At 37.3% G+C, this 20080-nt stretch overlaps 1 protein-coding gene across 2 annotated transcripts; it reads left to right on the top strand.

Annotated features, from left to right (window-relative positions):
* The first annotated feature begins 588 nt into the window (after positions 1 to 588).
* Positions 589 to 19591, top strand: KRCC1 (lysine rich coiled-coil 1). Of its 2 annotated transcripts, XM_081254613.1 has the most exons (5): positions 589 to 766; positions 5327 to 5417; positions 9845 to 9951; positions 10312 to 10487; positions 18556 to 19591. In XM_081254613.1, exon 5 carries the CDS (start codon positions 18575 to 18577, stop codon positions 19346 to 19348), a length of 774 nt encoding a protein of 257 aa, XP_081110739.1. In that variant the 5' UTR covers positions 589 to 766; positions 5327 to 5417; positions 9845 to 9951; positions 10312 to 10487; positions 18556 to 18574; the 3' UTR covers positions 19349 to 19591. The 2 variants fall into 2 exon arrangements, with proteins under 2 accessions (XP_081110739.1, XP_081110738.1); XM_081254612.1 differs by lacking the exon at positions 5327 to 5417.
* The last annotated feature ends 489 nt before the right edge of the window (positions 19592 to 20080 follow it).

The following is a 20080-nucleotide window of genomic DNA, read 5'->3' as shown; positions in this document are numbered from 1 at the left end:
CGCAGCCAAAATAAATAAATATGTATATTTTAAAGATACGTATATACATATGAAAGGAAATGATGACTACAAACCATGGTAATGATTTCTTTGGAAGACAGAGAACGAAAGGATGAATGTGTGTGTGTATATATATATACGCATATACTGAGGAAGCCAGAAGGAGAGAGAAAAACATCACTTATGGAGCAATGATGACAACGTATCATAACCAAGGATTTTGCTCAGTCTACTCTGTATTAAAAAAGAAAAACAGATAAAGCAGGAAAGCATGTATTTTTCAGATATTTTGGAGGTAGAATCCGTAGATTTCCTGACTTTTTTTCTTAGTGGTTTGAGATTCACTCTCCCAAGGTGAGCGGCCCCACGAGCTTTTCCTTCCTTCCAACGGAGAGACCGGGAGCAGTCGAAGAACGGCGGGCGCAAGCCAGTTTAGAACAGAGGCCCGGAAGTAGCGGACGAAGGGGGCGGGGTAAACAGGAAGGCGGGGCTAAACAGGGCTTTCTGGGAGCGGGACTGCTGGGCAACCGCAGTAGCGCGCCTCGCCGCTATGGCGGCGCTGCTGTCCAGTTAGCCGCCGGTGGTGGCAGCAACTTCCCCTCCGGAAGTCCGTTCTCCGCCTCCTGCTCCCACCCCGCTTGCTCGGCGGCGGAGGCCGCGGTTGTCCCTGCCTCTCCGCCTACTCCACCTCGGCCTACCCACCGGCCGGCGGCGTTGGCGGGGAGGGGGACAGTAGTTGTAGACGGCCGCCCCTGCCTCAGAGAAGGTGAGTTCCCGCCCCGGCAGCGGGGGCGGCCCAGGCGTTCAGCCCCTCGACCCCACGGCCAGGGAGAGGCCGGGCAGGCCCGGAGAGTACGCTCCCCTCTCCACCCGCCACCCCCGGAAACGGGCGCCCGTGCCCCACGCGGATCGCTGCCGGGGAAGCTGAGGTTGGAGCGGGAGAGAGGCGACCAGGCCGAGGCCGTGGATCTGAAGCGTCAGGGAGAGGGAAGGGGATGATGAGGCCACTCGGAGATCGAGGGGACAGAGACGGGGAGAGAAAAGGCCCCAGACGTGGAAGGGCGTAGACCTGCGCAGGGTGAAATCAACATCCTGGAAAGTAGCGACCTCACTCACACTTGGGGAGAAGTGGAGTTCGGAGTTTGGGGAGAGTAGGAAGTAAACAGGCGAGCTGAAAGGTGCCGGGCCCTAGAGGAGACAAGGGGGTGAGGCTTTTGAGGGACCACTTTGTAGAGTTTGCCCGGGTTTTTGAGGGTAACGCCGTGTAAAACAAGCCTCTAAGATTTACAGCCCTATCTTGACAGTGGTCTGAGTTTTAATATGTACCTGCCAGCGTCAAAGCTAATAAAGCAGGACATCGGGGCGGCGAAAACAGCTTTTATTCAGCAACTACTGACAGTAGGAAAAGAGCTGAGCTCCATTCCGATTTGCGCAGAGGTGTCTGGGGAGAAGATGTAGGAATGGGGCAAGGTGGAGCTCAAGTAGAGGCAGGGACGTGCAGAATTACAAAGGGTTGGGTGGTGTCCTTGCAGGCGAGCTGTGTCAGTTTGCTGGCAGTTAGGGAAGTGAGGATTCTGTTTTCCCACAGGGACTGGGAGACAGAGGCCCTGTCCTTCCTGATGATTAACACTGCAAAGGAATGGCTTCCAGATCCTTGAGAAAGACACTCCCTAAGTTGTAGGAGGTACACACATACATCTCAGAGGGACGGAGCAAGGGTTCACAGTCGTAATCCCTTTTTAGTAAGTACTAAAGAGAGGCCAGGGACCTGTCATCAGGTGTTGGCTAGAACAAACAGTAAATGTCTTTTGACAGCCCCAAGTTTTTCCAGATCTGAGCTCAAAATGGGGCTGGTTCATCCGAGGGCCGTAGCCACAGGCTGCTGGAGGCCAAGTTCAAGTTTGGTCAAGTCTTTGTGCAGAAGTTTGGAAGGAGTGTATCTGCCTAGAGTTTTCACCAGCACATTTTCCCTAACACAAAGAGCTATTTCTTGATCATCTCAATCTAAGAGATGTTTGAGTTTCTACAATTACTGTATACCTGCAAACAAACTGCTGGTTCCAAACCCTGAGTTTAGGCTTTAAGGAAGTTTTGGAAAGGATTTTAGACGGTGGAGCTTGATCTCACTGCAGAAGATCTAGTAAAACATTATGCCATCTTCATTTCCATAATTAATTTTTAGTATCTGCAGTGTTGCCTTATGTTGCCTTTTGTCTTCAGAGAGGAAGATGGTGGAAGCCAGAACATTGTTGGATAATTTAATTTCCTTTTTCCTGAGGGACAACAGTAAATATAGTAACTTCATTAAAATAATTTTTATTTTCATCGTCTTCCACAGTATACTCTATTTTTGTGTGGTAGTCGATCATCTTTTATACCTTTCACCTGGAGGAATGGCAAACAGTAAAGTATTATAAATTTCTTAAAACATTTTGTAAGAACTTTATATAAATTCCATTCACTAAAACTGGAAATTAGAATTTCATTGCAACCAAATGATGTTCCATTAAGTCCCTTAGTGAAGACAACCTTTGGAAGACTAGATTTAGTGTCTTCAATCAACCTGGGTTAGTGTGATTGTTAGGATATTAAAAAATAAAATCTCTTGAATTTTCTGCTTTCATACCAGATTTCCTGCCTTTCACTAACAAGTAAGCCTGAGCAGTTTATAGGTGTCAAGACTACAGTTCATTTTAGCTCCCATGGCCACATCACAGGAAGATTTGGAAACAGTTTCTTACGGAAAAAAAAAAAACAGCTTTCTGCCAGACTTGGTTTTTTGCAATGACTTTGAATATGTGCAATTACTAAACACTTTAAATCAGTTCACACCATGCTAGCAGTTACTTTTCTATACTGCTTCAAGGTGGTATGAGAATACTGGAATAGGAGTCTTGACTGTTAAGTTCTAATGCTAATTTCTTAACTAGCTGTATGACCCTAAGTCCCAAACTTCCTGGACTTGAGTTTTGTCATCTGTGGGGAGAGGAGTTGGACTAGCCCAACTGAGTGGTTCTCAAATCAGGGGTGCTTTTGCCCCACCCCCTCCTCAGAAGACATTTAACAGTGTTTGGAGACTTTTTTTTCCCCCTTGGTTTTTGCCACTGGACAAGAAAGGGCTTGGTGATTACAGGTGCTACTGGCATCTACTTGGTATAGGCCAGAGATGCCGCAAACAACCTAAAATGCACAGGCCACCAACACAAACAACAAAGGATTATCCTACTGAAAATGTCAGTAGTGTCGAGGTTGAAGTCTGCACTAACCAAACTGAGCTCCTTGTCAGCTCTAAAATTGTGAACTGATTTTGCTGTTCCATAATGATATTCTTTCCATGGCTTGGCTGTGTACTAGAACAGCAATTCATAAAACATGAAACTTTGACCTCTAATGGCCATCAAATGACATTCAAAGACTAGTGAAGTCTGTTGAGTTATGCTTGAGACCACTAGGATTTGAAAAACAAAATACAACTTGTTACCTAAAAATTACCTCTTGTCGCTTTAAGTAAATATCCTTAATTAACTTTTCAGTTAACTGCTACTTAACACATGGTAAATATTTGATATACTGTTTAAAACACTAGTAGGAGTAAGACCCAAGGTATTTTTAGTTTAAATATTTATAAAAGCCTAACGTAATTACCAATATAATAGTACATGAACAATAAGAGAAAAAAAATTTGCTTAGTACTTGGCCAGTATCTTTTTTTTTTCTTAAAAGACTTTATTAGGAGATTCCTCCAAAAGGTATCAAAGAATTGTCATGCTTCCAGTTATTAAAATTCCACTCTCACTTTCAAGATCCTGATACTATTAAAACTGCTGATCCATTTTCACCTATAGCTGTAACACTCTTATAAGGAGCTCCTCTATATCGGGCTTGATAACAAACAAAGGTCAGTAAGGATTAAAAATTAGCAAGCAGGGAATATATAGACAGTGTAAGATTATAAATAGGAAATTGAGAAATTAAACTCAATCACAAAAACCCAAAGAAATACCACATGACCAGACTTCTATGAAAAGAAGTATACATTGCATTTATGGTCAAGGGAAAGATTTTCCAGGACACTTTGTAATTCATTCAGTCAAGTTTCTCAGATATTTTTGATAGTTAAAAATGTTCTACTGAGTAATAATATTCCTAAGAAATCAGTAAAAACAAAACCACAGCAAACAGTTCTTGCTTATCTGCTTTTTAGGAAAAAAATTAGACTCATTTTAAGAATGAAGAACATTTCTGAATTCTTACTGAATCATAAATCCATTTACATAGCAATTGCCAAAATGTTCCTTTGTTTTCTTGACAGTAAGCAGAGATTCGAGTCAAATGACAGAAAATCTAGCTAACAGCCCTTCTTACAGTTACTCAGAAAACAGTTAGAGCTCCTACTATGGACCAGGTACTGTGTGTTAGGACAAGAGCATTCACAGACCCATTCACGTTTACTGATCTTTTAGAAGGACTGGCATGTGTTTGATGGCATTCTGAGATAGGATGTCTGCCATGGGTCCAAGTAACACTAATTTCACAAGCAAGAGCCGTGAGCTAGCTAGCCATAGATTACTTATAATTATTGATGTTCAAAGGTTTAGTTCAAGTTAAGACATATATTATATGTTAAGTATGTAACTAGTGCCCGTAATTAATGATTTTGTTAATTTCTTTGTATTTTGTCATTGGAAATATGCCATAGTAAATCCTCAGTTACTTTTATGGTTGTAGTGTTAGTGTAAAATAGCTAGAGCTTGGCAAACTCATAGGTCACGTACTAATCTCATTTCCTGAAAAGGCAGGGTTAATAACTAACACAGTTAAGAATATTCATGATGCTAACAGGTACACGCTGCATCTCTCAAAACTTCTTAAATGGGATTTGACCCACAAGGTCAAAACAAAAAGAAATAAAACAGCATACTTTGGTTAATGGTTTCTTTGGGGTTTTTTTTTTTTTTGGCCGCACCACTCGGCATGTAAAATCTTATTAGTTCCCCAACCAGGGATCGAACCTGTGCCCCCTGCAGTGGAAGCGTGGAGTCCTAACCACTGGACCACCAGGGAAATCCCAGCATACTTTGGTTAAGATAACAGAATCCGTTACCTCGTCTCCTAAAACTTAGTGCTGTGTTCTACTTAGTCTCTCCTAAGATTATAATGGTATTAAAAGATTGCAAATCTCAAGAGCCAGGAACAAAGCAAGGATATCCATCCTCACCACTTCTTTTCAATATTGTACTAGAGGCCCTAACCAGTATAGTCAGACAAGAAAAAGAAAAACGTTTACAGATAGGAGAGGAAGAAATCACACTGTCTTTATTTGCAGATGCTATGATCATCTATGTAGAAAACCCCAAGGAATTTTGGGAAATGCTACTAGAATAAGAAGTGAGTTTATCAAGGACACGAAATACAAGGTCAATATACAAATCCAATAGTATTTCTAAATGTTAGCAACAAGCAATTAGACATTGAGGCTTTCTTAAAAATACTATTTACTATTGCATCAAAAACCAAAACACTTTTGGATAACTTTAACAAAGTACAGTGAATGCTACATAACATTGCTGAGAGAAAGAAGATGCAAATAGGGGGGAAAATTGTCTTTCTTAGTGAACTAAATTTAAAAGTATAGGACCATGCCATTAATTTGGTATATTTATTAAAGAGGAAGAATTTATTAAAGGGAACCTAATTACACCTAAAACTTAGCAAATTAACATTCCTAATTTTGCTCAAACATTTTTTTCTTCACTGATTAAAGATATTTAATAAATATTTTTAAAACCTTTATGCTGTATTATGTTTTAATACCATGTCACAACACAAATCAAATAATGTGCTGTGGGCGTGAAAAATTTTAGTAAATTTTTCACTCAAATTGAGTTGATTTGCTCGTTCAACCTATTAAACCTATTGAGGCATATTAAAAACATTTCATACAATGCAAAAGTTAATTTCAGGTTTTGCTATTTCTAAAAGGGTGGTTGGAATGTAACAAATTCTCTCTGACAGGTCTAGAATTAGGAAAAGTGGAGTGGTTCTTAGTATTTTATTAAGATATGAAGCATTTTTAAGACAGTTTTGAATTACGAGTAATTCATACTATTCATGTGTTTCATATTTAACTCAGTAGTTCATGTGCAGTGTTTTTATTACTTTAGCTTTTGCAATGGCTTTAGCTACTAATATTGAAATAAAAAAGACCAAACCTTGTACAGCTATTGAATAACAACGTGCATAGTTTCATTTCTCCAAAATAAAAGATTCCATTTTCTTTCTCTTTCCACTATGATATCTTTCCTGAAAGTAAATGGTATTGTGAGTGTTGGTCTATAACTAGGCTTGTGGTGTACAAATAGGAATGTCAAGTTTTCAGAATTTTGCTAGATTTTTTCCAAAAATTTTAGAAGGTACAACTGAAAAAATACTCCAGATTAGTTTCAGAAGAGACAAACTATTTCTTGCTTGAGACCTAATACCAGCTTGTAAATAGCCTGCGTGTTTCTGCTTGACATTCCATATTCTTTTAGACATTATATGTAGCAGACATTAACACAGGACATAAAGTGAAATCTTTATAAAGTGTTGGTTTAAAGTCAGAGCAATCAGAAAAGATAACAAGGATCAAGTTGAACGTTCAGCTTTCATTAAAAGAAAACAAAAAAAAAAAAAAAAAAAAAAACAAAGTCCCTCTGAAACATGAGTTAGCTTGAGATACAAAGAACAGATACTCCTGTCAGGCACTCCTGACCTGTTTACCCATAACCTTTTCTACTTTCTGTAGGTACTAGAATAATTGGTTGGAAAAATATTTCATTCTATCAGTTAAGTAGATGAAATCCTGAATAACAATAAAAAACAGCTCAGCTGTACAGCACTCAGTATGTGCCATGCAATCCTCTAAGCACTTTACATGTATTAATTTCCTTAAGACACACAACAACTCTGAGGTGTATGTTATATCCTATGTTAGAGGTTGAGAAACTTGACCAAGGTCATATAACTAATAAATGCCAGAACTGACTCCAGAGTCCCTGTGTCTGGCTCCTAGAAGCAGTGGGATAATTAACATAGTATGACAACCAGTAGTTCTGCATAGGTGACTTGAGCTTTGTTAGGTGGGTGATCTTTCTAGAAACAAAGCCAACACATAAAAATCCAGTTTAACAAATTAAGGTAGAAGTTTTTTTTCAAAACATTCATCATAGATCTTTAAGCTCCTCTCGTACACTTTACTGAGGTATACTTAAAATAAACGGCACTTATTTAAAGTGTACAGTTCAATGAGTTTTTGACAGGTGTATACTCCCACGAAACCACCTTCATAAACAAAATGCCAAATGTTTCCACCAACCCCAACAGTTTCTTCCTGCCCCTTTACAGTCCATCCCTCCCTCCACCCCTGTCCCTGGCAACCACTAATCTGCTTTCTATCACTATAGATTAGTTTGCATTTCTAGAACTTTTTATAAGTAGACTCATAGTAGGTACTCTTTTGTCTCTTACTCAACATGATGATTCTGTGATTCATCCATGTTGTATGTCTTGCTATTTCGTTCATTTTTACAGCTGAATAATTCTGTTGTACGGATATACCACATTTTGTTTAGCCATTCCCTTGTTGATAGACATTAGGGTTGTTTCAGTTTTGGGCTATTACAAATAAAGCTTCTGTGAATATTCATGTACAGGTATTTGCATGGACATATGTTTTCAGTTCTCTTGGGCAAATACATATGAGTGAAATGACTGGATCATATAGTAGGTATTTAACTTTTAAAGAAATTGTCAGATTGTAAAGTTGTACCATTTTAAATTCTAACTAGTAGTGTATGGGAGTTCCAGTTGTTCAGTATCCTTCCCAACACTTGGTATTTTCAATCCTTTTAATTTAGTCATTCTGATGATGGTGTAGTATTATCTCATGGTTTTAATTTGCATTTACTTGGCTGTTTATATTTTTTTCTGAAATGTCTGTTCAAATCGTTTACCCATTTTTAACTGAGTTTGTCTTATTATTGAGTCATAGAGTTCTTTATTTATTCTAGATATAAGTCCTTTGTCTGATGTATGAAATAAGAATGCATTCCACCATTTTGTGGCTAACTTTTCATTTTTTTTAATGGAAAGCTGTGTAAAGCCCTGGAGATCAGGAAATATTTCAGGTTTTGTAAAAGCAGAGAAGTGGATTCCAGAATGTGGAGAAGTTTTACATCAGTTGGAAAGGCAGCCAAGCATATCAGTTAATAACAGATTCTGGAGCCAGACTGCTCCTGTCATTTATTAACTGCAATCACAGACATGTTCCTTAACTTTTCTATGCCTCAGTTTCCTCATCTATTAACTATGTATGTAGTTATATAATAGTACTTACCCCATAGGCTTCTTAGGAGGATAAAATTAGTTACTATTCTTAAGTGCTGAAATAGTACCTGGTACATGGTAAGGGCAATGCTGGGTAAGTGTTACAGAACAAATTATTAATAGGTGACTTGTAAATGTAATACTTTGAAGTGACCATAAAAGGCAATTTCAGGTTTACTAAAAGTACAAGTGATGCCATGCCTGATTTTCTTTTGTGAACCATCTGGTAGGTCAGAGGAATGTTGTGGGATCATATTCTTCAGTGAGGACACTCAGATTTCTGTGAGATTTTGGGGTATCCAGCAGTGTGCCAGGAGGTACTTGAAGTTTAAATGGCACATTTTATTTAAAGATTAAATTCAAACTTTTACATAAAATGGATGTTTTAAGGCTAGTATTCAAGAAGTTGACGAGTTTTTAAGGTTAATCATGAAACTTGAAATACATCTTTCTGTGATTGATCTCTAGGCTGTATACTCCCTAGACCTCCAGGCAATAAGAGTTCACTTGTCTGACTGTATAGAATGCTTTGGTCAAAATGATTGAGATTGAGAACGATTGCTGTAGAAAGAATAGTTACAATTTAGGAAGACATGTCATGTGTTTTTCAAATATTAATAAAATGGAAAAATAAGACATTTATATAGTACAAATAGATTTGAATAATCAGACTCATAAGAAGGAAGATGGTGGGGAGCGGAGTGGAGAAGCATTGAGTGTTCACGTAAAGATGCTGAATTTAATTTTGGAATAAACTCAAGATTCTATGAAATTCTTAATGTCTTTCTTATTGGGAATGAATAGATCAATCCTAGATGAAGGAAAAGGGTGAATTCTTTGTAGCGTGCCATAGGTATTATCTTACTGTCTTCCTACTTAAAGTTTTCGCCAGTAACATGGATGAACACATAGACTGAATGCATATAAAAACTATGTGTGGGAAAAGTAGCAAATGTCAAGATTAAAACAATTTGAATTTTAAAGATCGTCAGAGGTAGGAATGGTGGCCTAAACCCATTACAAGATGAAGTGTAAAGTCCTGCATTTAGAGAAATTAGTCAATTACATTAAGTACCAGATGGGAGAAGACAGCCAACGTGGGGAGAGAAATGCTACCTCTGGGATTTTAGCAATTACAAAGGTCAGTAGAAGTCAGTAACATGTCTGCTATAAGACACGAAGTACTAGGGCTGGATGCCCCAGATCATTTCCATAAAGTCCAGAGTTCTACTGGTGCCCTAATAACTTCTCCTTCAGAATGGTATTTTCTGGACTAAAAAATATATTACCATAGTAAATATCAGAGGCTTACTAAATGTTTTTATACTAAAATTGTCATTCTAATAAGCAAAAAGCCAGTACTTTAGCCTTGCAAGCACTTAGGAAATTAAGATTTGAGATGGTATATGAAATGATATCCAGTTGAAGATTGAAAATATTACCCTAAATGTCTTACCTCTCTTTATTTTATTCATAGATACCATGTTGAATGAGCAAAGACTGAACTTTTTACAGATACCTTTTGTAAAAGACTTATAAGGAATAGTGCCATAATTTGAATCGCAGTGGATTTCACATTATGAGGTAGGTTGAAAATAAAGAGCTTCTAAATTGTTAGTATTTTTTATACGGAAGCTGGTACTTTGACTTGAAAGCAAGCAAAACTCTAAAAGTGTTAGTTCAGACTAAATATATTAAAACGCATGAGTGCTATCTTCAAATTCAGAGGTATAAATTTGGATCACTTTCTCTAAAATAAACAATATTATTTATTTTTCAAGGTAAAATACATACTCAAAAAGTTAGCTTTACTTTCAGATTTACAGGAAGCAAAATAAGAAATTGAAGATGTATTTTATGAGTTTTCAGATGGTTGATCTATGTTGATGTAATTCTAAACTTTGAATTATTTAATTGTTATAACAAGACTGTGCTTGGTTTCAGGTGAATAGGAGTGGAGTATTGGACAAAAAATAGATTTTTTAATCTCTGCATCATGGTTTTTAGCTCCTCAGTGGTTGTACAGTCTCACTATTTGGGGAAAGTTCATGCTAAAAAACTGAAGCAATTAATGGGTGAATATGATCAAATTTCTCCACCAAGTTCTCAACCTGATAAAGGTAAGGTTCCATTCACCTCTTCATTCATCTCTGCACCATCTGTGATCTTTGGGGATTGGCTTCTTTCACTCTGCATGTCTTCAAGGTTCATCCACATTGTACCATTTATTAGTATTTCATTCCTTTTTATTGCTGAATAATATTCCATTGTGTGAATTGCCACATTTTATTTATCCATTCATCAGTTGATGATCACTGAGTCATTTCTGCTTTTAGCTGTTAGGAATAGTGCTGCTGTGTACATTTTTGTACAAGTTTTTGTGTGGACATAGATTTTCAGTCCTCTTGCGTTGAAACCTAAGAGTGAAATTGCTAGGGTTATGTGGTAACTCTATGTTTGACACTTTGAGGAACTGCCAAACTGTTTTCCAAAGTAGCTGCACATTTTATATTTGCACCAAGAATGAATGAAGTTTCCAGTTTTTCCTCCTTTTTGTCAACACTTATTATTATGTCTTTTTTTTGTATTTTTTTATACAGCAGGTTCTTGTGAGTTATCCATTTGATACATATTAGTTTATATATGTCAATCCCAATCTCCCAATTCATCACACCACCCCCCCACCACCACTTTCCCCCCTTGGTGTCCATACGTTTGTTCTCTACATCTGCATCTCTATTTCTGCCCTGCAAACAGGTTCATCTGTACCATTTTTCTAGGTTCCACATATATGTGTTAATATATGATATTTGTTTTTCTCTTTCTGAATTACTTCACTCAGTATGACAGTCTCTAGATCCATCCATGTCTCTGCAAATGACCCAACTTAGTTCTTTTTTATGGCTGAGTAATACTCCATTGTATATATGTACCACATCTTTATCCATTCGTCTGTCGATGGGCATTTAGGTTGCTTCCATGACCTGGCTATTGTAAATAGTGCTGCAGTGAACATTGGGGTGCATGTGTGTTTTTGAATTATGATTTTCTCTGGGTATATGCCCAGAAGTGGGATTGCTGAACCATATGGTACTTCTATTTTTAGTTTTTTAGGGAACCTCCATACTGTTCTCCATAGTGGCTGTATCAATTTGCATTCCCACCAAGAGTGCAAGAGGGTTCCCTTTTCTCCACACCCTCTCCAGCATTTGTTGTTTGTAGATGTTCTTATAATGCCCATTCTAATGGGTGTGAGGTGATACCTCATTGTAGTTTTGATTTGCATTTCTCTAATAATTAGTGATGTTGAGCAGCTTTTCATGTGCTTCTTGGCCATCTGTATGTCTTCTTTGGAGAAATGTCTATTTAGGTCTTCTGCCCATTTTTTGATTGAGTTGTTTGTTTTTTTTAATATTGAGCTGCATGAGCTGTTTATATATTTTGGAGATTAATCCTTTGTCCGTTGATTCGTTGGCAAATATTTTCTCCCATTCTGAGGGTTGTCTTTTCGTCTTGTTTGCAGTTTCCTTTGCTTTGCAAAAGCTTTTAAGTTTCATTAGGTCCCATTTGTTTATTTTTGGTTTTATTTCCATTACTCTAGGAGGTGGATCAAAAAAGATCCTGCTGTGATATATGTCAAAGAGTGTTCTTCCTATGTTTTCCCCTAAGAGTTTTATACTGTCCGGTCTTACATTTAGGTCTCTAATCCATTTTGAGTTTATTTTTGTGTATGGTGTTAAGGAGTGTTCTAATCTCATTCTTTTACATGTAGCTAGCTGTCCAGTTTTCTCAGCACCACTTATTGAAGAGACTTTCTTTTCTCCACTGTATATCCTTGCCTCCTTTGTCATAGATTAGTTGACCATAGGTGCATGGGTTTATCTCTAGGCTTTCTATCCTGTTCCATTGATCTATATTTCTGTTTTTGTGTCAGTACCATATTGTCTTGATTACTGTAGCTTTGTAGTATAGTCTGAAGTCAGGGAGTTTGATTCCTCCAGCTCCGTTTTTTTCCCTCAAGACTGCTTTGGCTATTCAGGATCTTTTGTGTCTCCATACAAATTTTAAGATTTTTTGTTCTAGTTCTGTAAAAAGTGCCATTCGTAATTTGATAGGGATTGCATTGAACCTGTAGATTGCTTTGGGTAGCATAGTCATTTTCACAATATTGATTCTTCCAATCCAAGAACATGGTATATCTCTCCATCTGTTGGTATCATCATTAATTTCTTTCATCAGTGTCTTATAGTTTTCTGCATACAGGTCTTTTGTCTCCCTAGGTAGGTTTATTCCTAGGTATTTTATTCTTTTTGTTGCAGTGGTAAATGGGACTGTTTCCTTAATTTCTCTTTCTGATCTTTTGTTGTTAGTGTATAGGAATGCAAGAGATTTCTGTGCATTAATTTTCTATCCTGCAACTTTACCAAATTCATTGATTAGCTCTAGTAGTCTTCTGGTGGCATCTTTAGGATGCTCTATGTATAGTGTCATGTCATCTGCAGGCAGTGACAGTTTTACTTCTTCTTTTTCAATTTGTATTCCTTTTATTTCTTTTTCTTCTCTGATTGCCATGGCTAGGACCTGCAAAGCTTTGTTGAATAATAGTGGTGAGAGTGGATATCCTTGTCTTGTTCCTGATCTTAGGGGAAATGCTTTTAGTTTTTCACCATTGCGAATGACATTGCTGTGGGTTTGTCATATATGGCCTTTATTATGTTGAGGTAGGTTCCCTCTATGCCCACTCTCTGGAGAGTTTTTATCATAAGTGGGTGTTGAATTTTGTCAAAAGCTTTTTCTGATCTATTGAGATGATCATATGGTTTTTCTTCTTCAATTTGTTAATATGGTGTATCACATGGATTGATTTGCGTATATTGAAGAATCCTTGCATCCTTGGGATAAATCCCACTTGATCATGGTGTATGATCCTTTTAATGTGTAGTTGGATTCTGTTTGCTAGTATTTTGTTGAGGATTTTTGCATCTATATTCATCAGTGATACTAGTCTGTAATTTTCTTTTTTTGTAGTATCTTTGTCTGGTTTTGGTATCAGGGTGATGGTGGCCTCATAGAATGAATTTGGGAGTTTTCCTTCCTCTGCAATTTTTTGGGACAGTTTGAGAAGGATGGATGTTAGCTCTTCTCTAAATGTTTGATAGAATTCACCTGTGAAGGGCTTCCCTGGTGGCGCAGTGGTTGAGAGTCCGCCTGCTGATGCAGGGGACATGGGTTCATGCCCTGGTCCGGGACGATCCCACATGCCGTGGAGTGGCTGGGTCCGTGAGCCATGGCCGCTGAGCCTGCGCATCCGGAGCCTGTGCTCCACAATGGGAGAGGCCACAACAGTGAGAGGCCCACGTTCCGCAAAAAAAAAAAAAAAGAGTTCACCTGTGAAGCTATCTGGTCCTGTACTTTCGTTTGTTGGAAGATTTTTAATCACAGTTTCAATTTCATTACTTGTGATTGGTCTGTTCATATTTTCTATTTCTTCCTGGTTCAGTTTTGGAAGGTTATACCTTTCTAAGAATGTGTCTGTTTCTTCCAGGTTGTCCATTTTATTGGCATAGAGTTGCTTGTAGTAGTCTCTTAGGATGCTTTGTATTTCTGCGGTGTCTGTTGTAACTTCTCCTTTTTCATTTCTGATTTCATTGATTTGAGTCCTCTCCCTTTTTCTTGATGAGTCTGGCTAATGGTTTATCAATTATGTTTATCTTCTGAAAGAACCAGCTTTTAGTTTTATTGATCTTTGCTATTGTTTTCTTTGTTTCTATTTCATTTATTTCTGCTCTGATCTTTATGATTTCTTTCCTTCTACTAACTTGGAGTTTTGTTTGCTCTTCTTTCTCTAGTTCCTTTAGGTGTAAGGTTAGATTATTTACTTGAGATTTTTCTTGTTTCTTGAGGTAGGCTTGTATAGCTATAAAGTTCCCTCTTAGAGCTCCTTTTGCTGCATCCCATATGTTTTGGATCATCATGTTTTCATTGTCATTTGTCTCTAGGTAGTTTTTTATTTCCTCTTTGATTTCTTCAGTGATCTCTTGGTTATTTAGTAACGTATTGTTTAGCCTCCATGTGTTTGTGTTTTTTACATTTTTTCCCCTGTAATTGATTTCTAATCTCATAGCGTTGTGGTCAGAAAAGATGCTTGATATGATTTCAGTTTTCTTAAATTTACTGAGGTTTGATTTGTGACCCAAGATGTGATCTATCCTGGAGAATGATCCATGAGCACTTGAGAAGAAAGTGTAATCTGCTGTTTTTGAATGGAATGTCCTATAAATATCAATTAAATCTCTCTGGTCTATTGTGTCATTTAAAGCTTGTGTTTCCTTATTAATTTTCTGTTTGGATGATCTGTCCATTGGTGTAAGTGAGGGGTTAAAGTCCCCCATTATTATTGTGTTACTGTCGATTTCCTCTTTTATAGCTGTTAGCAGTTGCCTTATGTATTGAGGTGCTCCTATGTTGGGTGCATATATATTTATAATTGTTATATCTTCTTCTTGGATTGATGCCTTGGTCATTATGTAGTGTCCTTCCTTGTCTCTTGTAACATTCTTTATTTTAAAGTCTATTTTATCTGATATGAGTATTGCTATTCCAGCTTTCTTTTCATTTCCATTTGCATGGAATATCTTTTTCCATCCCCTCTTTCAGTCTGTATGTGTCCCTAGGTCTGAAGTGGGTCTCTTGTAGACAGCATATATATGGGTCCTTTTTTTGTATCCATTCAGCGAGCCTGTGTCTTTTTGTTGGAGCATTTAATCCATTCACGTTTAAGGTAATTATCGATATGTATGTTCCTATTACCATTTTCTTAATTGTTATGGGTTTATTTTTGTAGGTCCTTTTCTTCTCTTGTGTTTCCCACTTAGAGAAGTTCCTTTAGCATTTGTTGTAGAGCTGGTTTGGTGGTGCTGAATTCTCTTAGCTTTTGCTTGTCTGTAAAGCTTTTGATTTCTCCATCAAATCTGAATGAGATCCTTGCCAGTTAGAGTAATCTTGGTTGTAGATTCTTCCCTTTCATCACTTTAAGTATATCATGCCACTTCCTTCTGGCTTGTAGAGTTTCTGCTGAGAAATCAGCTGTTAACCTTATGGGGGTTCCCTTGTATGTTATTTGTCATTTTTCCCTTGTATGTTATTTGTCATTTTTCCCTTGTTGCTTTCAGTAATTTTTCTTTGTCTTTAATTTTTGTCAATTTGATTACTATGTGTCTTAGCATGTTTCTCCTTGGGTTTATCCTGCTGGAACTCTCTGCGCTTCCTGGACTTGGGTGGCTATTTCCTTTCCCATGTTAGGGAAGTCTTTGACTATAATCTCTTCAAATATTTTCTCGGGTCCTTTCTCTCTCTCTCTTCTCCTTCTGGGACCCCTATAATGTGAATGTTGGTGAGTTTAATGTTGTCCCAGAGGTCTCTTAGTCTGTCTTCATTTCTTTGCATTCTTCTTTCTTTATTCTGTTCCACAGCAGTGAATTCCACCATTCTGTCTTCCAGGTCACTTATCCATTTTTCTGCCTCAGTTATTCTGCTATTGATTCCTTCTAGTGTATTTTTCATTTCAGTTATTGTATTGTTCATCTCTGTTTGTTTGTTCTTTAATTCTTCTAGGTCTTTGTTCTTTAATTATTCTAGGTCTTTGTTAAACATTTCTTGTATCTTCTCGATCTTTGCCTCCATTCTTTTTCCGAGGTCCTAGATCATCTTCACTATCATTATTCTGAATTCTTTTTCTGGAAGGTTGCCTATCTCCGCTTCATTTAGTTGTTTTTCTGGGGTTTTACCTTGTTCCTTCATCTGGTACAATGTCCTCTGCCTTTTCATTTTGTCTATCTTTCTGTGAATGTGGTTTTCCTTCCACAGGCTGCAGAATCGTAGTTTTTCTTGCTTCTACTGTCTGCCCTCTGGTGGATGAGGCTATAAGCTTATAGGATAGATGATTGCTACAGGGGCTCTTTCTTGATCTGTGTCTCAACAAGTGGCACCTATCTGTCTTTTTGATTATAGCCATCCTAGTGGCTATGAAGTGAAATCTTTTTATTATAAACATGTTTAAACATATAAGGAGAGAAAGCAGTATTATGAATGCTCATGTACCCACCATCCAGTTTTAACAATTATCAACATCTTTTTAATCTTATTAGTGACTTTTAACAGTTTTATTGAGGTATAGTTGACATACAGTAAACGGTATGTATTCCAGGTATACAGTTTGATAGGTCTTGAAAGGTGTATATACCCATGAAATGATCACCACAATTAAGATAGTAAACATATCCATACCCACAAAAGTGCCATTTATAATCGCTCCCTCCTACTTTTTCCTGCCTCATCCCCAAGCAACCACTGTGTTACTACAGATTAGTTTGCATTTTTAAGAGTTTTATATATATGGAATCATATATTATGTACTCTTTGGTCAGGCTTCTTTCATTCAGCATGATTATTTTGAGATTCATCTATTTCAAGTGTATCAATAATCTATTCCTTTTTATCATTGATTCCATTCTATAGATATACCACTATTTGATTTATGCATTCACCTGTTGATCAATATTTGGTTTTTTTTTTCCTTTCCAGGGCTATTACAAATAACACTGCTATGAACATTCATGTATAAGTCTTTATGTGGACATATACTTCCTTTTCTTTTGGATAAATATCTAGGAGTGGAATAACTGTATCGTATGTTAAGTGTATGTTTAACTTCCTCAGAAACTACCAGACTGTTTTCCAAGTAATTGTATCCTTTTACATCCCTACCAGCGATGTATGAGAATTTCATTTGTTCCACATGCTCACCAGTCTCTTTAATTTCAGTCATTCTAGTGAGTGTGAGGTAGTACCTTTTTGTGGTTTTAATTGACATTTGCTTGATGATGAATGACATTGAGCATCTTTCATTTGTTTATTGTCCCTTTGTATATATTCTTTTCTGAAGTGTCTGTTCAAATTTTTTACCCATATTTAATCAATTATTTGTTACATTATTTTGCTCTAGTCAGAATTTTTATACTGTTTGAGTAGAATAAGAGCTAAATTTTCTGACTCACCAAATTAGGCTTCATTTAGACTTTCTTTTTAACCTCAAATTGCCAGTAAAGCTAGCTCATCATTAGTGACTCTAGATTGCTCTCAGACTTGTTCTGTTCATGGAAAGAAATGTTTGATTCTGCATGGGTTACACTGCCTCCTAATTTTTGGAAATAAAGTATAACACAAAAATATCTAGCGCATTATCATCTCATAGTGAGTACCTTTTCTGCTAGATTTGTAATGCAGGATTTGAGGTGAGGGGAGAGAAAGAGAAATAGTAGTTGTACTACCCCCACCCCCCAAAAGAAATTTAAACAAGCAAACGAAGACTAGCATTATCCGCTTTAAATTTCTTTTGAAACTTTTCCCCACATAAATCCTAGCCCCTCTCAGGTGTCACCTCCACTGCCTTCCTTAACCCTCCCACCAGTCCTTTAATAATAGAGAACAAAACAGAAGGCATTCTAGAACGCTTTTTTCACCAATCAGAAGTCATGGAATGAAATCCAAGACCCTGTTCTGAAGATACGGAACTCTTTTCCCTCGTCTTTCCTCATGCCCTATACCTATGATTAGTTTTGTCTCATAGCTGAATTTCTAATTTCCAGCATTCCCAAACCATTTTACAAACATCCTTTTATTATTAAGTCTTACAATACTCTAGTCAGGTGAGTATATTTGTTCATTTTATTTTGTTTGAGTAAACAGAAGATTTTAAAGATCAAATTACTTCTCTATGGTTTGTTACTTTTCTTAGATAGCAGTATACAAAAAATTGACTAATCTGAACTTTAGAAATCGTTTGAACATTCAGATCAGGCCAGTCACCATGGATGTGTAAGTCGTTGTATCCCTATATTCCTTAACGTTTTTAGCCCTACCAAAGAATTCTATATGTCAGCTCCTTTCTACCCTCTTCATCCCACTTCTGAGAAAGATAAAATTATTTGTGAGTGACCTAGGCAATATTTGACCTTTCTGATGCTCCTTTTTGGCAGTTAATGTCATGATGTTTAACTTCCATGCCAAAGTAGGTTTTAATTTGTTTGGGCTTCTTTATTTTGTTTTTTGAGACTCTTTTCAAGAGTAAAAGAAATATTCAGCATAAAATAATATAGTAAGAAGAATTTTCTCCCATCTTCTCTACAGAGAATCCCTTGTCAACCTAATGAAGCATTCAAAGAAGACATCTGACTCTTTTCAAGATGAACTTGAGGATTATATCCAAGTGCAGAAAGCCAGAGGCTTAGAGCCAAAGACGTGTTTCAGAAAGATGAGAGAGGATTATTTGGAAACCTGTGGATACAAAGAAGAGGTTGATTCTAGACCCAGGTGTAGAATGTTTGATCAAAGACTCCCTTATGAACCCACCCAGACCTACCGAAGACCATGCAATATGTCACAAGCAGTGGAGAAGCGGTTACCTCAGTGGCTACCAGCTCATGACAGCAGACTGAGACTGGACTCCCTGGCCTACCATCAATTCACCAGGGACTGTTTCTCAGGAAAACCAGTAGCCCTGAACTTTAGTCCACAAGAGTATAACTGTGGCTCATACGGTGTAGAATCTGGAGCTTACAGGCACCTCTCCTCAGAAGACAGTACCAGTGCCCATCAAACTAGTTATAAACAGATACATCAGAAGAGAAAAAGGCACCCAGAGGAAGGCCGGGAAAAACCAGAAGAGGAGAGGCCCAAGCATAAGAGGAAGAAAGCTTACGAGGAAATAGATTTAGACAAACACAAGAGTGTCCAAGGAAACAAAACAGAGGTGGAAACAGTCAGAGTCAGTACAGAAAAGCATAAGAACCGAAAGGAGAAAAAAGGCCGAGATGTAGCCTCTAAGAAAGAGGAACGTAAGCGTAGAAGAGAGAAAAAGGAACAAGGGAAAGAAAGGACAGAAGAGGAGATGCTTTGGGACCAGTCTATCCTTGGATTTTGAAGCTCTTGCATTGGTTCTCCTGAGGTTAAACTGAAAACATAGTTGAGGAGCTTGGTTTTATGATGTCCACGTTCATATCGCTCTTTTCATGTGAACAGGTACAAAGGCTAAGTGAACAGAAAACAGTGTACTTGCTGTCCAACATGGAAATTACTTTTCCTCCTTCTAAAATCATTACTACATTTTTCTTATACATAATGTAATTTCCCTTAATGAGGTAAATAAAATGCTTTATTCATCAAATTGCTATGATGGTGGAAGTGTTTTTCCCTTGGGAGGTCATTTATTTTAAATTGGAGGATTAATAGGCTTTACAGAATCTATTTCTTGATTGGGTTTTAGTTTGGGGTGGGTGTTTTTATATTCGTTTTCTCTGTGAAGCAGTTTAGATTGATTTTTTTTTCCTTTGTTAGATCTAACTTGCAGTACATTTTCTAGATTGGAAAGTGGAAAATGACATACATTATAATAAGCTTAAGTTACATACAGTTTTAAATGTTTCAAGAAGTCTTGATACAAAATCAGTTTATATTCTGGAAATATTTATAATATAATAAAGTTCTAATTTCTACAATTTTTTGTTTTCTAATTTCTACATTTTTGAACACACAGTGATGTGTTCCTATTCAACAAAGATTTTCTTCTAGAAGAGCAATAACTGAGCATATATAAACCTACTTTTTAGGGCAGAAATCTGAACGACCACAATTTTTCCAAATAGTTGAAATTGGG

This window comes from Mesoplodon bidens (assembly GCF_964165515.1).
Source record: "Mesoplodon bidens genome assembly, chromosome: 14".
NCBI classification, from domain to species: Eukaryota; Metazoa; Chordata; class Mammalia; order Artiodactyla; family Ziphiidae; genus Mesoplodon; species Mesoplodon bidens.
This window is presented reverse-complemented; position numbering and strand designations above follow the sequence as displayed.

Bases quoted from the DNA above. Each gene is read 5' to 3' on its own strand.
- KRCC1 (XM_081254612.1), top strand. From the start codon at position 18,575: ATGAAGCATTCAAAGAAGACATCTGACTCTTTTCAAGATGAACTTGAG.